The 14,183-nt window shown below is 49.4% G+C and overlaps 5 protein-coding genes across 5 annotated transcripts; 2 read left to right on the top strand and 3 right to left on the bottom strand.

Annotated features, from left to right (window-relative positions):
- Positions 1-112: 112 nt before the first annotated feature.
- Positions 113-1,432, bottom strand: LTR84_001615 (uncharacterized protein; the record flags this gene model as incomplete). The annotated part of the gene is made up of 1 exon (XM_064845238.1): positions 113-1,432. The coding sequence occupies one exon, from the start codon at positions 1,430-1,432 to the stop codon at positions 113-115; it is 1,320 nt and encodes a 439-aa protein (XP_064707496.1).
- Positions 1,433-2,856: 1,424 nt separating this feature from the next.
- LTR84_001614 (uncharacterized protein) lies at positions 2,857-5,009 on the bottom strand (the record flags this gene model as incomplete). Its single annotated transcript, XM_064845237.1, has 2 exons — positions 2,857-2,924; positions 2,981-5,009. 2 exons carry the CDS (start codon positions 5,007-5,009, stop codon positions 2,857-2,859), a joined length of 2,097 nt encoding a protein of 698 aa, XP_064707495.1.
- A 1,626-nt stretch (positions 5,010-6,635) lies between these two features.
- Positions 6,636-7,184, top strand: LTR84_001613 (uncharacterized protein; the record flags this gene model as incomplete). Its single annotated transcript, XM_064845236.1, has 1 exon — positions 6,636-7,184. One exon carries the CDS (start codon positions 6,636-6,638, stop codon positions 7,182-7,184), a length of 549 nt encoding a protein of 182 aa, XP_064707494.1.
- Positions 7,185-7,705: 521 nt separating this feature from the next.
- Positions 7,706-8,138, bottom strand: LTR84_001612 (uncharacterized protein; the record flags this gene model as incomplete). Its single annotated transcript, XM_064845235.1, has 2 exons — positions 7,706-7,768; positions 7,893-8,138. The coding sequence occupies 2 exons, from the start codon at positions 8,136-8,138 to the stop codon at positions 7,706-7,708; spliced, it is 309 nt and encodes a 102-aa protein (XP_064707493.1).
- A 1,705-nt stretch (positions 8,139-9,843) lies between these two features.
- LTR84_001611 (uncharacterized protein) lies at positions 9,844-12,930 on the top strand (the record flags this gene model as incomplete). Its single annotated transcript, XM_064845234.1, has 4 exons — positions 9,844-9,900; positions 9,955-10,063; positions 10,123-12,403; positions 12,450-12,930. 4 exons carry the CDS (start codon positions 9,844-9,846, stop codon positions 12,928-12,930), a joined length of 2,928 nt encoding a protein of 975 aa, XP_064707492.1.
- Positions 12,931-14,183: the final 1,253 nt, after the last annotated feature.

The raw sequence follows: 14,183 nt of genomic DNA, 5'->3' as shown, positions 1-14,183 counted from the left end.
ATCGTGAAGAAAAAATCATCCATTGATACAGGATAGCGCTAATCGCTAGCAATTCTCTCAAAGCAGACATCCGCCCTTTGATTGTCATTCAATTTAGGCAGTATCGAGATTTTCAGTTACGACGAAATTGGAAAGGGCATCCAGCCGTGAGCTCTTTCTTCAATTGCTGTACGCCTTCCGCAACCTCCTTGTTCCCCTTCCCTTTGAAAGCAAGGGGTCCAGCTTCCGTAACCACGAAACCTTCTGGATATGTACCTTCATCACCTGGAAGAGCCATTCCCAACGCTGACGAGATCAATGCACCCGGTCCCCATCTGTTCCAGATGGTCGGCTTGACGTACACGGGTTGTGTATCCCATCGCACCACATATCGCCGTCCAGCTTTATCAGGCTCCTTGGTGTGCAGGTCGTTCTTCATGAACCAAGGCCTTGGAAGAGCGAGATATCTGAGGTAGTACCTCCGAACAGTCATGAATCGGTTGAACCACGTAGTATAGGAGGCTGGAGCTGGATCGAACATGATGGCCTCTCTCAGACGGTCGTCGAGCGGAGCACTTACCATTTTGCTGAGGAACGGTTTTAAGAAGTCGGGCTGTGAGCCTAGCAGTAGTGCCCGCGTTTGCACCGCAGTGTCGTAGTTGTTCTTGTCCGGGACCATCACCCTCTTCTCGTAATCCTTGGCCCATGCATCCATCTCATGGTAGAAGTGGAGCCCATCTTTCCAACCAACATTGAAACTCGGTAGGGGGTCAAAGCTGATGTGCATGCTTTCACCCATGTATTTATGAAAGACGCCCATGGCACATAGCTCTAGGTCAGTAAGCTGCCTCCACTCGTACCTGTTGATCCATTCGACAGGCTGATTCGTAAACAGCGTCAGTGTATACAGCATGTCGTCATTCGAGATCTTGCCCTGCTTGATATAGTGGCCATGAAGGTAGTTCAGCCTTGCGGTAGCGATAAATGCTTTGTCGCTTGCGGGATCCGACGCGTACATGTCACCCAAGAGAACTCCAGTATCGGCATATCGCTTTGGAACATTCTTTTCGGCCGCGAGCTGGGTGGTCTTGACCAGTAATTTGGCGATGGTAGGAATACCGTAGGTGCGGAACAGTGCAAATTGAAGACCTTTTTCAAACAAAGCAGGGAATTCGAAGTCGCTCATGCTCGAGATGATGGCGTGCGCTTCGGTGACGGTCATCCCTTCAAAAGAAGGGCGCTCTGGTGTACCATACTTATATTTCGCCTGGAGCGCTTTAAGTCGCCGGAAGCGTAGAGCTGAACAGAGAAATGGATATGCAATGGCTGCTGGGAGCAGGTAGAATGACCAAAGCCATGATAGTCCGGAGAGTTGTTTAGTTGAAGAGGATGCGAGTTTGGAGAAGGCGCTTGTTGACAAGTTCGAACTGAGTTTCTCGATGAATTCCGCCATGATGGAGAAGCTCAAGCTAGTGACATAAGGTTGATAGAAAAGGATCTCCTTCCGCGGTAGCACCCTTCATATATAATTCTTGATGTGGATGCGAATGATTGGGGAAGAGGTAGAGAGAGTTGGCATACGAGGTACCCGGTAGTCGAAAAGTAAGACGGAATTCGCGGCCGCTTCAACCATTGGATCAAATGGGGCTTTAGGCCAGAGCATGTCTGGGGATTTTCGAAGTAGTTATTGATGGGGGGATTCGCCTGCTGGCCCTTCCTCTCTTTAGTTCAGGCTACTTAACCTCGGGCGCAGGGATGTCTAACTAAGGCTACACAGGCGCTGCAACAACTTGCATCCCAAGACATGACTCTCAAGTGAGTAGGTACTTCGCAGTAAGCTACCACTTCTGGTTCGGCGAGCGGCCTTCCAAGATCTGCAACGGCTTATAAATGAGCGGTAGCGATTGGATAACCCATAATACCCCCTAAAGCCGCCTCCATGGAAATTCCTTCTGGGCAGCCATGCGGTTTCCCTCTTACAGTACTCAGTCGTAGGCTCCAGACGGAGCACATCGCTGAGCAAGCACCACTCAACGAGCAGCTTACCAAATACATGCGGGGCAGTGCATCCCACCCTTGCGAGTTTGGCTTCCCGAGTCGGCTCGACGGAGTAAGCAAGTTAATTCCAAAGCTTCCAGCAACTGCCAGACTGCCAGTGCAACCCCAGACTCACTTTGATCGAGTCAACCAGAAGGCTTCACACTTCAAATCAGGCTGACCGATAGGCTATCCATATACGCCTATTCATCGAGCGAGGGAAGTCGAGTCAGCTATACATAGGGGTTTGCCGAATAGCCTACTCGACTGACACGATTGATGAAATCAAGAAGCACCAGGGGTCCTTTCTTCGGCCACTGACTTTGGGCTTCATTATTCAGGGGTCTGGCGCATTGAGGGGCCAGGCCTTGCATATCGCAATATCGACACGGACTTATGCAAGCGGCTTTATGACCGCACTCAGAATATAATGAGGTCGATGAGCTCTGATGTGCGTACTCGCTGAATACCAGGTGGGTGCATAATCATTGACTATTTTCTTACTCTACGACCAGTTTCTTTGGTATCGTCATGATTTAGAAGCAGGAACGGCAGTAATGTTGATAATACTTCTCAGGTATGATCACCTAGATACCAGAAATTCTCTCTTATCAAAGACCATCACGTAGGTACTGGCTCCCAACCACCTCTATGCTTCCACACTTCTCCTACAAAGCAATGGCCACCCAGTCAGCAGTATCGGGTTCTCAATGTCCTCAAAAACCGCCAAATCCATGCCCAAATATCAGCAATTCGCCTGCGAATTGACGCCACTGAGTCGCCTCTCGAAATGCATTGCTCGCAGAATGTAAAATGCCAATAGACGGTGATTGAATGTGCCTACTTGTCCATCGTAGCGGTACCTTCAGCCAATGCAATAGCTCTTGCGGCCGCTTCCTCAAAGGAGTCTGTCATATTGTCAGTCTGGAGATCGCGCATCAATCGCATTGTTCAATCTGCTTACCAAATGCATCAAGCTTCAGACCACTTTCTTGGATGAGCTTCTGTCCCTCCACCTCCCTCGTCCCTCTAATGCGGACCACCACCGGGACGGCTAGGTTCAAGTCTTTGAAGGCCAGTAGAATGCCATTCGCGATCATGTCGCCCAAGGTCAGTCCACCAAAGATATTGACGAAGATGACTTTGACGCGGGGGTCTGAGGACACAATCCTAAATCCAGCTTTGATGGTTTCAGATGTCGCCTTGCCTCCTGTGTCCATGAAGTTTGCAGGGTGGCCTCCTCTTGCTACCAGGGCATCGACGGTGTTCATGGCTAGACCAGCACCGTTGACAATTGTTCCGATGCTACCTTCGCCCTCGAGCTTGACGTAGATCATTCCTTCCTTCTCGGCTTCGACGTCTTCTCTTACTTCGCTTTCGATATCTCTGAGCGCATGTACTTCGGCTTGGCGTCCTGAGCTCCGGAATGCTGCATCGTCAAACCCAAATTTAGCCCCCTGTACCTGCAGACCACCCTGATCGTCTAGAGCGAATTTGGTTTGAACGACGAATGCCTCTTTTGACATGAATATCTCGACCAACTCAGATATCAATCTTTGCAATGACCGTTTCCCTGTGTCTGAGACTTCCAAGTGTTTTGAGACGGCCGCTAGTAGGTCTTCAGATGTGGCATCGTCTGAGCCGTAGGCGAATGGGAACTTCTTTGATTGCTGAAATGCGTATTGGGGATCGGTAGATGGCGATGCTATGATACACGGTTGCCGTGTCTCTCGGTCGATTGAGATGGCAACGAATTTTTCATCTTTGATTGTGGGTGGGTCGACGGTAGGGATACCTCTCTCATTTAACATATCATACGCTTGTTTTTGTTTGATATACAATGTCCGACGCTGCTCAGGTGTACGAGCTTTCGGGTAAACAGTCCGGGGTCTCTGTCTCATTGTGTGGTACCCTCTTCGTTGAGACGGTGTCGAGGCTGAGGCTGAGCCAGCATTGCGGCTCCCCAACCGCTCTGCCAACAACTTTTTCATCCCTTCTCCAAGTTTCTCTGGATGATCAACAATGGTCACTCCGGCATCTTGAAGTATTTGTATCTTCTTCTCAGCACTCGCTTCACCAGGTGCTGCCCAAGCACCTGCATGACCCATAATTCGACCAGCGGGTGCTTGAACACCACCAATAACAGACATGAATGGCTTCGGATTCGGTGTGCTTCGATTATACTCTTTGATCCATTCTGCTGCTCTGATCTCAGCACTACCCCCGATCTCACCGATCATGATGATGCCTTCCGTTTTCTCGTCTTCCACCAAAATCTGGAACGCTTCGACGAAGTTTGTCCCAGCAAGAACATCGCCTCCCATGCTGATACCATATGTCTGTCCCAGTCCTGCTCGGGTAGTTGAAGCGACTGCTTCATAGCTCAGAGTGCCGGACTTGGCAACAATTCCAATGTTTCCCTCTTTATAGAAGGGGAGAGGTTGAAATCCTAGACGACATCTTCCATGAGTGCTAATAATACCTGGACAATTTGCGCCCACGAGTCTCGTCTTAGACTGCGTTCGTAGCATCTGGTGGATCCGTAAGATGTCGTGAATCGGAATGTGTTCTGCCACAGCAATAATAAGAGGGATCTCATTTTCGATAGCTTCTTCCATTGCTTTGACCGTTCCATTCCCGGGAACGTAGATAGCGCTCGCATCTGGTTTGAGCTTCTCAACAGCTACCCGAACACTGGGAAGGACAGGCAACCCCAGATGTTCACCTTCAACTCCAGGTTTCACTCCACCGACGACGTTTGTGCCATATTCGATGGATTCTTTGGCATTCATTGTCGCTTGGCGGCCGGTAAATCCTTGGTAAAGTACGCGGGTATGCTTTCCTATTTTGAGATTTTTGATTGTGTCGGCATAACCCAGCCGAAGAGAGCCACTGGAGAAAGGTGCAACATTTCCGTAAGTTCCATGTTTGAGCAGTGCTTTGTGTGGGAATCGGGCAGACCATCCACCTCGGGGCAATGCGATGCGCGTCATAGTAATCAAGACGCACAAAAGATAACGCTCAGTTTTGCCCAGTCACACCATAGGTCAAGGTCGTCGAAAATGAATAGTTGATTTGGCCGGTAGAGCATATATGTCCACCAGGTGTGACAGCAGCAGTTTACCTAGGTAGCGTTCCGTCGTGAAGGAGGGGAATATATACAGAGTTCAAATTGGGCTCCGATCCGCAAGAGATCATTCGGCATGATTGATTCCAAGGGACCATGGATGGAGAGCTAGCCACAAGTCCGGCCTCGGGTCAACGAATGTCGAGGTAATGATCCACCTGCGAGATGCGGGTGAGCCGCGTTCTTCTGGGAAAGCTGCATTTCGAGACGCTAAGGCACTTTCGAGATTGATTCTGGTGCGAGACCGGAGATGAGTTGTCGGAAAATGTCGCAAGTGGCTTCGACATTTACGAGGTCGAGATAGGTCTGCGTCATCTGCGTCGAGTGGGGAAGGACCGAGGCAAGAATTTTGCTGATAGTAGTCATCGCTTTGTATGAGCAAACGGGGCTCCTCAGCGAAGTGACAATGGTCCCTTACCTCTCCACGTTATATACATTCCCGTGCCCACCATCATCCGAGGGGGGTGAGGTACCTGGACCAGAACAGTGGTTTAATAACAGTGATTACCTTTATCATGATTCTGAAGTATCCCATGCTCTGAAGAAATGTGGGTGCGATTATTACAACCAAGACTCTTGGATGTCCCTAAGTGACCCCTTGATCCTAGATTACTCAGGCGAATGGTTAAGGAAGATAGCTGCATTGTCCATTGTCCTCCGCGTGGGAACAAGACGATGAAGCTGATTGTCCAGGTTTCTTTCCTAAGATGTTCCTCCCGTACCTGGTTCACCTTTCGCCGACCCTTACAAACCATGGTAACGACCATCTATGTATTCGCCAACAGGATATCTGATGCAATTCTGCTGTTGCACCACTGCCGTAGCTGAACAACAATTACTTAGACTACCTCAATATCTCCAAGAACCGGAGCAGGCATCATGAGTTATTAGCTATCCATACCCATGGAAGCCCAGTGATCTTTAAGGCATTTGACTGATTTTAGGGCATGTGTGCTAACGGCGTTCAGTGTTGCAGTAGAATTTACAGGGTCATTGGCATGTCGGTAGGGTCTAACGTACCTCAGGCTCCTCCCTGAGCCTGCGGGGAAATGCGTGAGAAAGGTACCAACCAAGTCGGGATTTATTGGAGTTAGGGGCCCTTGGGCACTCAGCCCACGGAAAATCGATGTGCCAACCCCAGAAATAACCCGCTTTAAGAGGTGCTGCCCCTCAATCCATCCACCCCTTCGCTTGATCGGACGATCCTGTCGCGTGTGAGTGCCTTTCGTGTCCCGGGAATGAAACATATCATTTAACTAGGAGCTATGACATCGGTTCCTGGCCCGGACCTGGATTCAGCTTGATATTACTTCCAGTCATCTTGTCCAGTCATTAAATATATACTCCCAGTGCCTTAAGTACCGCCATTACATTGAGAAACCTGAATCAAAGGCTCCCCGTTTCGGAACTTGAGCAGGAATAGAAAGCAATTGGGCCGTATTGACCGACAACCTACCCTTAGCTCTGCACAATTGCAGTTATGGAGTCGAAAATGTCTGCCCTGCACATAGACATGCCTCCCAGGCCGAAGAACCTGCCAGCGAAGAAGAAACAGACCGTAGCCGACTCGTGGGAGGATGAGGCCGAGGACATCACTTCACCCGTTGATGAAGACTCCAATGCACAGACGCCCACCGATGCATCAGACTCGTCTTTCAACCCCAACAGACGCCCTGATCCTGCTTTGGCGCCACCGCCCCCGACTCCAATTTCTCCGGAACACAATGGTGGCCAGGCCATCGACTGGTCAACCGCCCGAGTTTTGGGCGGAGGTCGTCCCACACCATACTCACCGTCCAATCCTTCAACACCTTCGGACTCGGATCGGGAGCGCAGGCGGCCTGAGAAGTCAACAGCCACGGCGAGTAGGCTCATCGCAGCTGGCCTGGGCATGAAGGTGCCGAAGAAGACAGAGGAGGCCAGGCAATATGAAAAAGCTGTAAGGGATCAGGAAATCAAGCGCAAGAATAAAGAGAAGGAGGCTCAGCAGCGGGAGAGAGAGGCTGATGAGAAGTTGAAGGCGGCTGTTTGGGATAGTTGACATGCCTGCCCGTGTTTGATTGTAGCATTGGGCTTGTAATGTTATGTGTATGCTTCGGATGAGTGGAAACGGCCACTGTTGTGTCCAGAAATCACGGGGGTTTGCCCAACACTCGATGGTGTCTCAATGCTAGGTAAATAGTGAAGATGTTCAACTTGAAACCGGCTAAATGTATGCCTTAAGGAAAAGACGAATTTCGAAACAAAATTCATTGAGCTCAGTCATGATCGGGTAGAGGCTTATGGCATGATGTCTGATTCGGATGCACTACCTAGTCAGGCTCCATCCCATTGAGACCGGCTGTAGTGACTAAATATCCCCCAAACCACAACCATTCCCCAACGCCAAAGTGTGATGTGTAATATCATTCCCGGGACTTTTCGAAACGATATTGACTTCCTCTCGTCCGGGTCCAAGTCTCATTCTGGCTCGTCAAGCGTGGTCATGTCCGTTATGAGAGTCCATCTGACCGTTCGGTAGTTTATGAAAGATGCTAGACATCCTTGACGAATGGAGAGTATTCAAGCGCAACCGCCAATCTGTTCCTGATGAACTTCAATGGAATCGCCGTCCTGCATTTCAAGCTGCGCAATCTGTCAGTCCACTTCTGAAGAACAGCGAGTCTCGTAAGGATGTGAATCATGTAGCTAGTTTCCTTCAGGTGTAGTACACAGCATGGCCGTCAACTGAGAGGGAGAATCGACATACCTGGTCTGGTGTATCAGATGCTTGGACCCTGCCTCCTTCAAACAAGAATCTGGCAGCACGAGGGTCCTTTCCTTGACGCTCACAAAACGCCTTCATGAGTTTTTCCAGTTTGGTGCTCCTCTTGATTTTGAAGAACACTTCATTGTTTCCGTCCGTGACCTTGATGTTCAGGTGTTCGCCGCTTCCAGCATTGGCAGGGGTCTCAGCAGGGGCACCATTCGGTGAGTGTTGACCGTTGTCAGACATTTTGAATATGGATTTGTGATGGTAGAGCAGTGGTGGACTGCAGTGGAAGGTGGCGCAAAACTGTCAGAGGCGCGTCGGAGTTAGTGAGGAACAGATTACGCTGTAGTTGAGGGGCAAAGGAAGAGATAAATAACCTACTAATTCAAGAGAGGATAGAGCAGAGATCTCTTACTCAGGGGAGAAGCAAGATGTCGGATACAAAGTTGAGGGGAAATGGAAGGGAAGGAAAGAAGAGATGGAGGCAAGAAAAAGAAGTTGTAGGGTTGAAGTGGAAGGTGAACAGCCTTGCGCGGAAATAATTGTGTACGATTAGGTAGACAATCCAAATCAGCCGCCCACTGCTCGCTCACATTGCAGTTGTAGTGCGGGATAGGTTGACGGCAACAAAGAACGGGGCGCAATCCTGGGGGTAGTGGTAAACACTTAGGTCGTGACTATACCTGGATTTCAGCTCTCTTTTAATACAAAGCATCAATTAAAGCGATTGACCAAATTTATGATTAGGATAGTGGTCAAGTCAAAAGGTTGAGGCGGCGATGAGATCATTCTCAGTCCCAAAATCAATTTCATAGTCACTTTGAGACTGACTCTTCCATCCTTTTGTGTCCCGGACCCTGAACACACCATCTACCAAACCACTGATACCCTGCAGCGAGAAGGCTTCATTGTAAACACGTCTGCTCATTGCTGCACTTGTCCGTTCAGTTTGATTTGAGTTGAGATCAAAACCCTCGACATGGTAGGTGGTCTACGATTCCAATAATCAATCAATCAAAACTAGCACTAAGCAACCCGCATAGGGGGCTCTTGAGAAAGACTTGAAAGCGGACCCTCCTTGCCATCCACGTGCTGTAGGTTTTCCCCCCAATTCCAGGTCAATAGGAAAGTCAAACTGATGATGAAATCTTGTTTGACTTAGTGTGCGATTCAAGGTGAGTGATGATATTCCAAGGCCACACGACATACACAGGGATTGACTTGTGCCCAACGTCAAGATTGCTTGCAAAAGAACAACTACAAAGAAGAAAAGTGCCAGTCGGCAGTCGATGCCCTGTACGAGTGCTGTAATGCCTTTTACCAGGACAAAGGAGATGATGCAACGACGACGTCTTGTCCTCAGGCCAAATTGCTTAGGTTGAAGATCGAACAGCGGGCACAGAATTAGGCAGCCGCTGAGAGATCCAGAACCGCAGAAGGGCGCCGTCAACAATTAAGTAAATTATAATGGGTGGTAGGGAATATGTAGCAAATCGATTTTTTCTACCTGAGCCATCATCCCCTTGAGGAGGTCTGGCCAGCTGAACAGCGAATGCAATGATGCTCTGAGACAATCGTGAGCACGCAAGAGACCCCGTAGGATCTGAACAAACATTGACAAAAGGTCTGTTCCGAGACTCTAATGAATGCCTGTAGACATTGAAGAGAGAAAAGGAAAAAGAGTAAAACCGAGATCGCTGTAGAATCATTTTTGTTCAACTGATACGGAATTGCAGTCTATGCTGCTTTGGGCGTAGTCAGCCTAGCCGAGCTACTAGCAGCACTAGCTCGTACTAACTATCTCTTTTGCATACTTCGCGCCTCCAATTCAACGCGTGAAAGTATGAGGCCGCAGGCAGTTTGGACCTTGTCCAGGACTTAACAGACTACCTCTTACTGACGACTTTTCTCCGCCGAATATCAATCAGGAACAAGTCACCATCTAGCCATGGCTCCTATTACCAGATCTTCTCTCCATGGAAGACCAGTGGACGACCAACCTCGAGTGAGCCACTCAGCCTTCAAAATTCCTCCTCACAGTACTAATATTATCGTCCAGCAAGCGCGAGACTCACACTCTCAACACGACGACTACGAGCAAGAAGACGAGTCAATGGCTGACGATTACGGAGAGGTGGAAGAAGAAGATGATAATGATGAAGTGGGAGGTGGGTTTCTCTGCGGTGTTTGCACAGTTGCTTGCTCTTCCGTGTTGACTTTATTTTAGATTCTCGGTCGCCATATCGATCATCAGCGCAAGACATGCTGAGACCCCTTCAAGCTACCGCAGACCGTGTGGCCAAGCAAGTTGAAGAGTTTGCTCAAGTCATGGACCAATTTGTCTCAACCCGCAAATCCGACGATGAAACACTCTGGAACGACGCTTTATTATTGTTGGGAGCATATAATGGCATTTGCACCAATCGGAGAGTCAGGACGTCAACAAGCGATCCTGATGTACAGATCCAGAAGATACAACTTGAGGCAGATTTGTGGTTGCTTGTGAGAGGAATTCTTTCCATCACTTCCCCCGAAGTCAAAACCCGCACCCGAATCGCACAAGAATCCAGACTGGGTGACCTCACTCGTTATTCAACCAATTCCATACTGTGGGAAGCTTTCCTCGATTCGGACGGTGTTTCTCAGGACTACGAATGTATTCTGGATTGGTTGCAAGAGAGGGAGGCCTCGACAGGGATACCTATGGATGATGTTGTTCGCATTTTGAACGCAAAATCAAATCGTGGTGAGGGGATCTGGAGTGCTGGACCCGTGTATACACAAGCCGCCGTCAAAAAGCAGAAGAGAACCAGAGTCTCAACCACCCCTCTGGTCCCCTCATTATCTGGCCTTGCTGGAAGCCACACCCGACGTGATGGTGAACGGCTGGTTGCCCAATTGGATCCAGACGCCCAATCAAGGGAGGATGCTGTTCTTGAACTGGAAGACGCGTTCCATGAGCAAGCCGCTTGGCGCACATACTGGGAAATGCTTCGTCGTGGACAGACTCCGGATCAAATTCAAGCCTGGTGGGCCGAACGCAGGGAAAATTGGCGCTATGCCGAGCTTTGTGGAAGCGCGTACACCTCGAGTAAGATGCAGAACTCTCCATGGCTACGAATCATGAGTATTGCTTCCAACCCCGACTGGTTAGAGCGTTGTGAAGAGCTCTCGCAAGATACGCAGCTTGATGAATATCAAAGAGCAGTTTACGGTATGATATCGGGGAATGTGAGTTCGTCAGAACCCGTCAACCAAACCATTGATGACCATTTATTCGCCATCTTCAATGCTCTCCTGATAGAGAGATATCAAACATACTTGCAGGCCTATCACACCAAACTCACAAGCTCTGGATCAACGATATACCACCCTCAAGCTCCTTCCAAAACCTACCTACAACGATTTTTCGCAGAAGCTGTCTCCGGTGAGGAAGTACGCCAGCCTTACAAATACTTGGAGCTTGCAATCGTGACCAAGAACTTTTCTGGCTTTTTACTTGATATGGGACGAGCAGCTGCTCATGTTGCACATCAAGGTGGCCTTGGGTCGCACTTAATCCATGATGATGACACGGAAGCCGATGAATTAGCGCAGATCGGTGTTCGGGACCCAGATACTGTGCGGTTTGTTGCTCATCTTCAGCTTGTGTTGCAGTCCTTGGGCATGTTGAAGTCGGCTTTTTCCGCGAATGAGTACGAAATGGAGAACAACATCGCAAGCTATATCGCCTGGTTGGAAGCTGAAGGCAAATTCTCCCTGATCCCAGTCTATGTTGCAAAACTTTCACAGGCAAGGGGCGAGCATGTCCTGGCTTCCATCCTCGTCAACATCTCGAATCATCAGGAGCGAGAGCTGCAACTGAAGCTCATCAAACAATACAAACTCGACATTTCCGCGATTGCTTACGGTGTATTTACCCTTGCTAACTACGATTCAATTCAACGACTGAGATCAGTTGAAGGGCCACCGACTGCTCCAAGAATTACTGAGCCGCCAGCTGCCGGGAAACCGGGACAAGTCACAATCAAGCGCAATCTGATGGGTGGTGAACCTTCAGAAGAAGAAGAAAAGGCGATACGCAGTGTAGAATGGTATCGTTATGTTGACGCTGAGAGATGGGGTAGCGCTGCCTGGTCTGTTTCGCTCCTCTACAAGGCTTTCCTTTACGAAGGTCGATTTGCAGCTCTCCGGCAACTCTTGATACGAGTCAGTTTATCAGAGATATCACTGTCTGCTGTTGGGATGAATCTGGTCTTCTCAGATATAGAAGAACCGCCTCCGGAGGAAGCAGCCCTGGAAGGCGACGATACAGACGAGGAACGTCTGCTCTCTGTCAGCCCTATCCGAAAGAGAAAGCCTTCATCCCAAGATCATATTTTGACCCGTGCCGGTAACGACAGAGCAACACTTGCATTGAAATCGCGCATATGGAAGGAACTCGAAGAACTGGTGGCCATTATTGATGGGTTGGATGGTTTCCAAGAGATCGTGGATGATCTCGATGAGTGAGTCCCCCGAAGATTTTACATGACATGAGCTAAAATGAAGCAGAAACCGTGCCAATCCAACGTATGTCCGAGGGATGAAACGTGAATTACGATCAGCTCTCGATCTTGTCAAGGAGAGAATACAGGCTCTATTCGACCCCGATTTTCTCCGCCAACCCCAAGACGAAATGGAGGGTGTCCTTCTTCACGACCTACGCAATCACTACATCCCTGACTGCATCCTGGCATACAACAGCACTCTCTATTTCGCAGGTCACGCGCTGTCACGAGCCTATCTGGTCGACTGCATGGATCTAGCACAGATGGTAGCAACGAACCCCATGTTGACTGCAGCATTTGTCGAAAGTGGACGGATGAAGGAACTCGTCCAAGCTTTTGCACTTGATAGTCAAGCCCTTTTACGCGCGAACGAACAGGGTGGAATGAAGGCCAAGAGAACCAAGGCTGATCAGGGCAACAGTGAGATCTGGAATGTGGCCTGGAGGGAGCAGGGGAACAATGCGGATTTGGAAGCCTTGGATTGAGAGTGGACTTTGGCTACAGCGAAAGCTGTGCAGAGAGGGGACAGGCCATGGAACCTCGGGTTCCAATACTGCTGATATGTAATCACATTCCCACGTGGCTCATGTGTGCAAGGCTCACATATAGTTTGAACAAAGTCAGAGTATGCCTGGCACTAACTACGATCTTGGCAGAGCAGTCTGGTAATGCCAAACAGACATCACACCAGGCATCAAAGAATGCTCAATGCACGAAGCCACTACATCCCATGAATATAAATCATGCCATTCCACTCAGCGCTTCGGAACCAACTAGGCACCAGCAACTGAGCAAAGCACACACTGCCAGACTCGGTGCGGATTTGAAACAACGCCCGCCGTTCGCTTCTTCGTACTCGCATATCCGGGGCTGAAGAGAGAAGCATTGCAGTTCCAGTTCGCGAGTCAGCCAAACCAGAAGTACGTCGCTCGCTTGTGAGGGTGGGTTCGGAACAGAGTATACCTCAGGCGGCTGGCTAACTGCCAGTGGAATTAGATCATTTCTAGAATAGAAAGTTAGGGTTCGGCGGTAGGGTGAGGTAGATACGCCATTGACCATGTCTGTACGCTAGCTGCATACCAAGTGCATTAGATGGGCTCTGAGGAGATGGTGATGGGATGGACAAAGCAGGTGTCCACTGGGAGACCGCAGGAGGAGTAATACGAACCGGTCGATTACGAAATAGACCTGTCCCCTTGGGACTGAAGTTCACGTCCGCGTGGATCATACTCCTGCCATTCTTGTGCAGGGCGGATGCGTCTGGTGTGGAAATACATACTTAACCGATAATGGCAAACCGGAATACATAGAACCATTTTTTTGGCTCCGATTTAGTCGCTCGCCCCAGTTTCAGGTGGTGAATGCAGCGAGCATTTCTATGTGTGGGCCGTGGATAGGTTGGTCGGGGAACTTACTGAATATGGCTTTGGACTCCTTTGGGGATTCAGCCTTGAGGCTGACAAGGCACGGAGATATGCACTCCCAATGAAGGTACCATGGTGTTCCCTTAGAGTTGGATGATTAATGGTGAGACATAGCAATCAATCATCAAGGGGAATCACAATCGATGCTATTTGCCCTTAAATTGCCCGATGTGTTCGTTCAGATGTGGTCGAGGGGCAAAAGTTTGGGGCGGGAGAATGGTAGGGCATGTTCATGTCGAGCGTAAGGCGTTGTGATGTAATGTTTGGGGATTACTCATGGTTGCTTTGCCGGCACCTGGGGGACCGAGTCATTT

The sequence above is a fragment of the Exophiala bonariae genome (assembly GCF_035927105.1).
Source record: "Exophiala bonariae strain CCFEE 5792 chromosome Unknown scaffold_10, whole genome shotgun sequence".
NCBI lineage: Eukaryota > Fungi > Ascomycota > Eurotiomycetes > Chaetothyriales > Herpotrichiellaceae > Exophiala > Exophiala bonariae.
The sequence above is the reverse complement of the archived record's forward strand: the minus strand, read 5'-3'. Positions and strand labels throughout refer to the sequence as shown.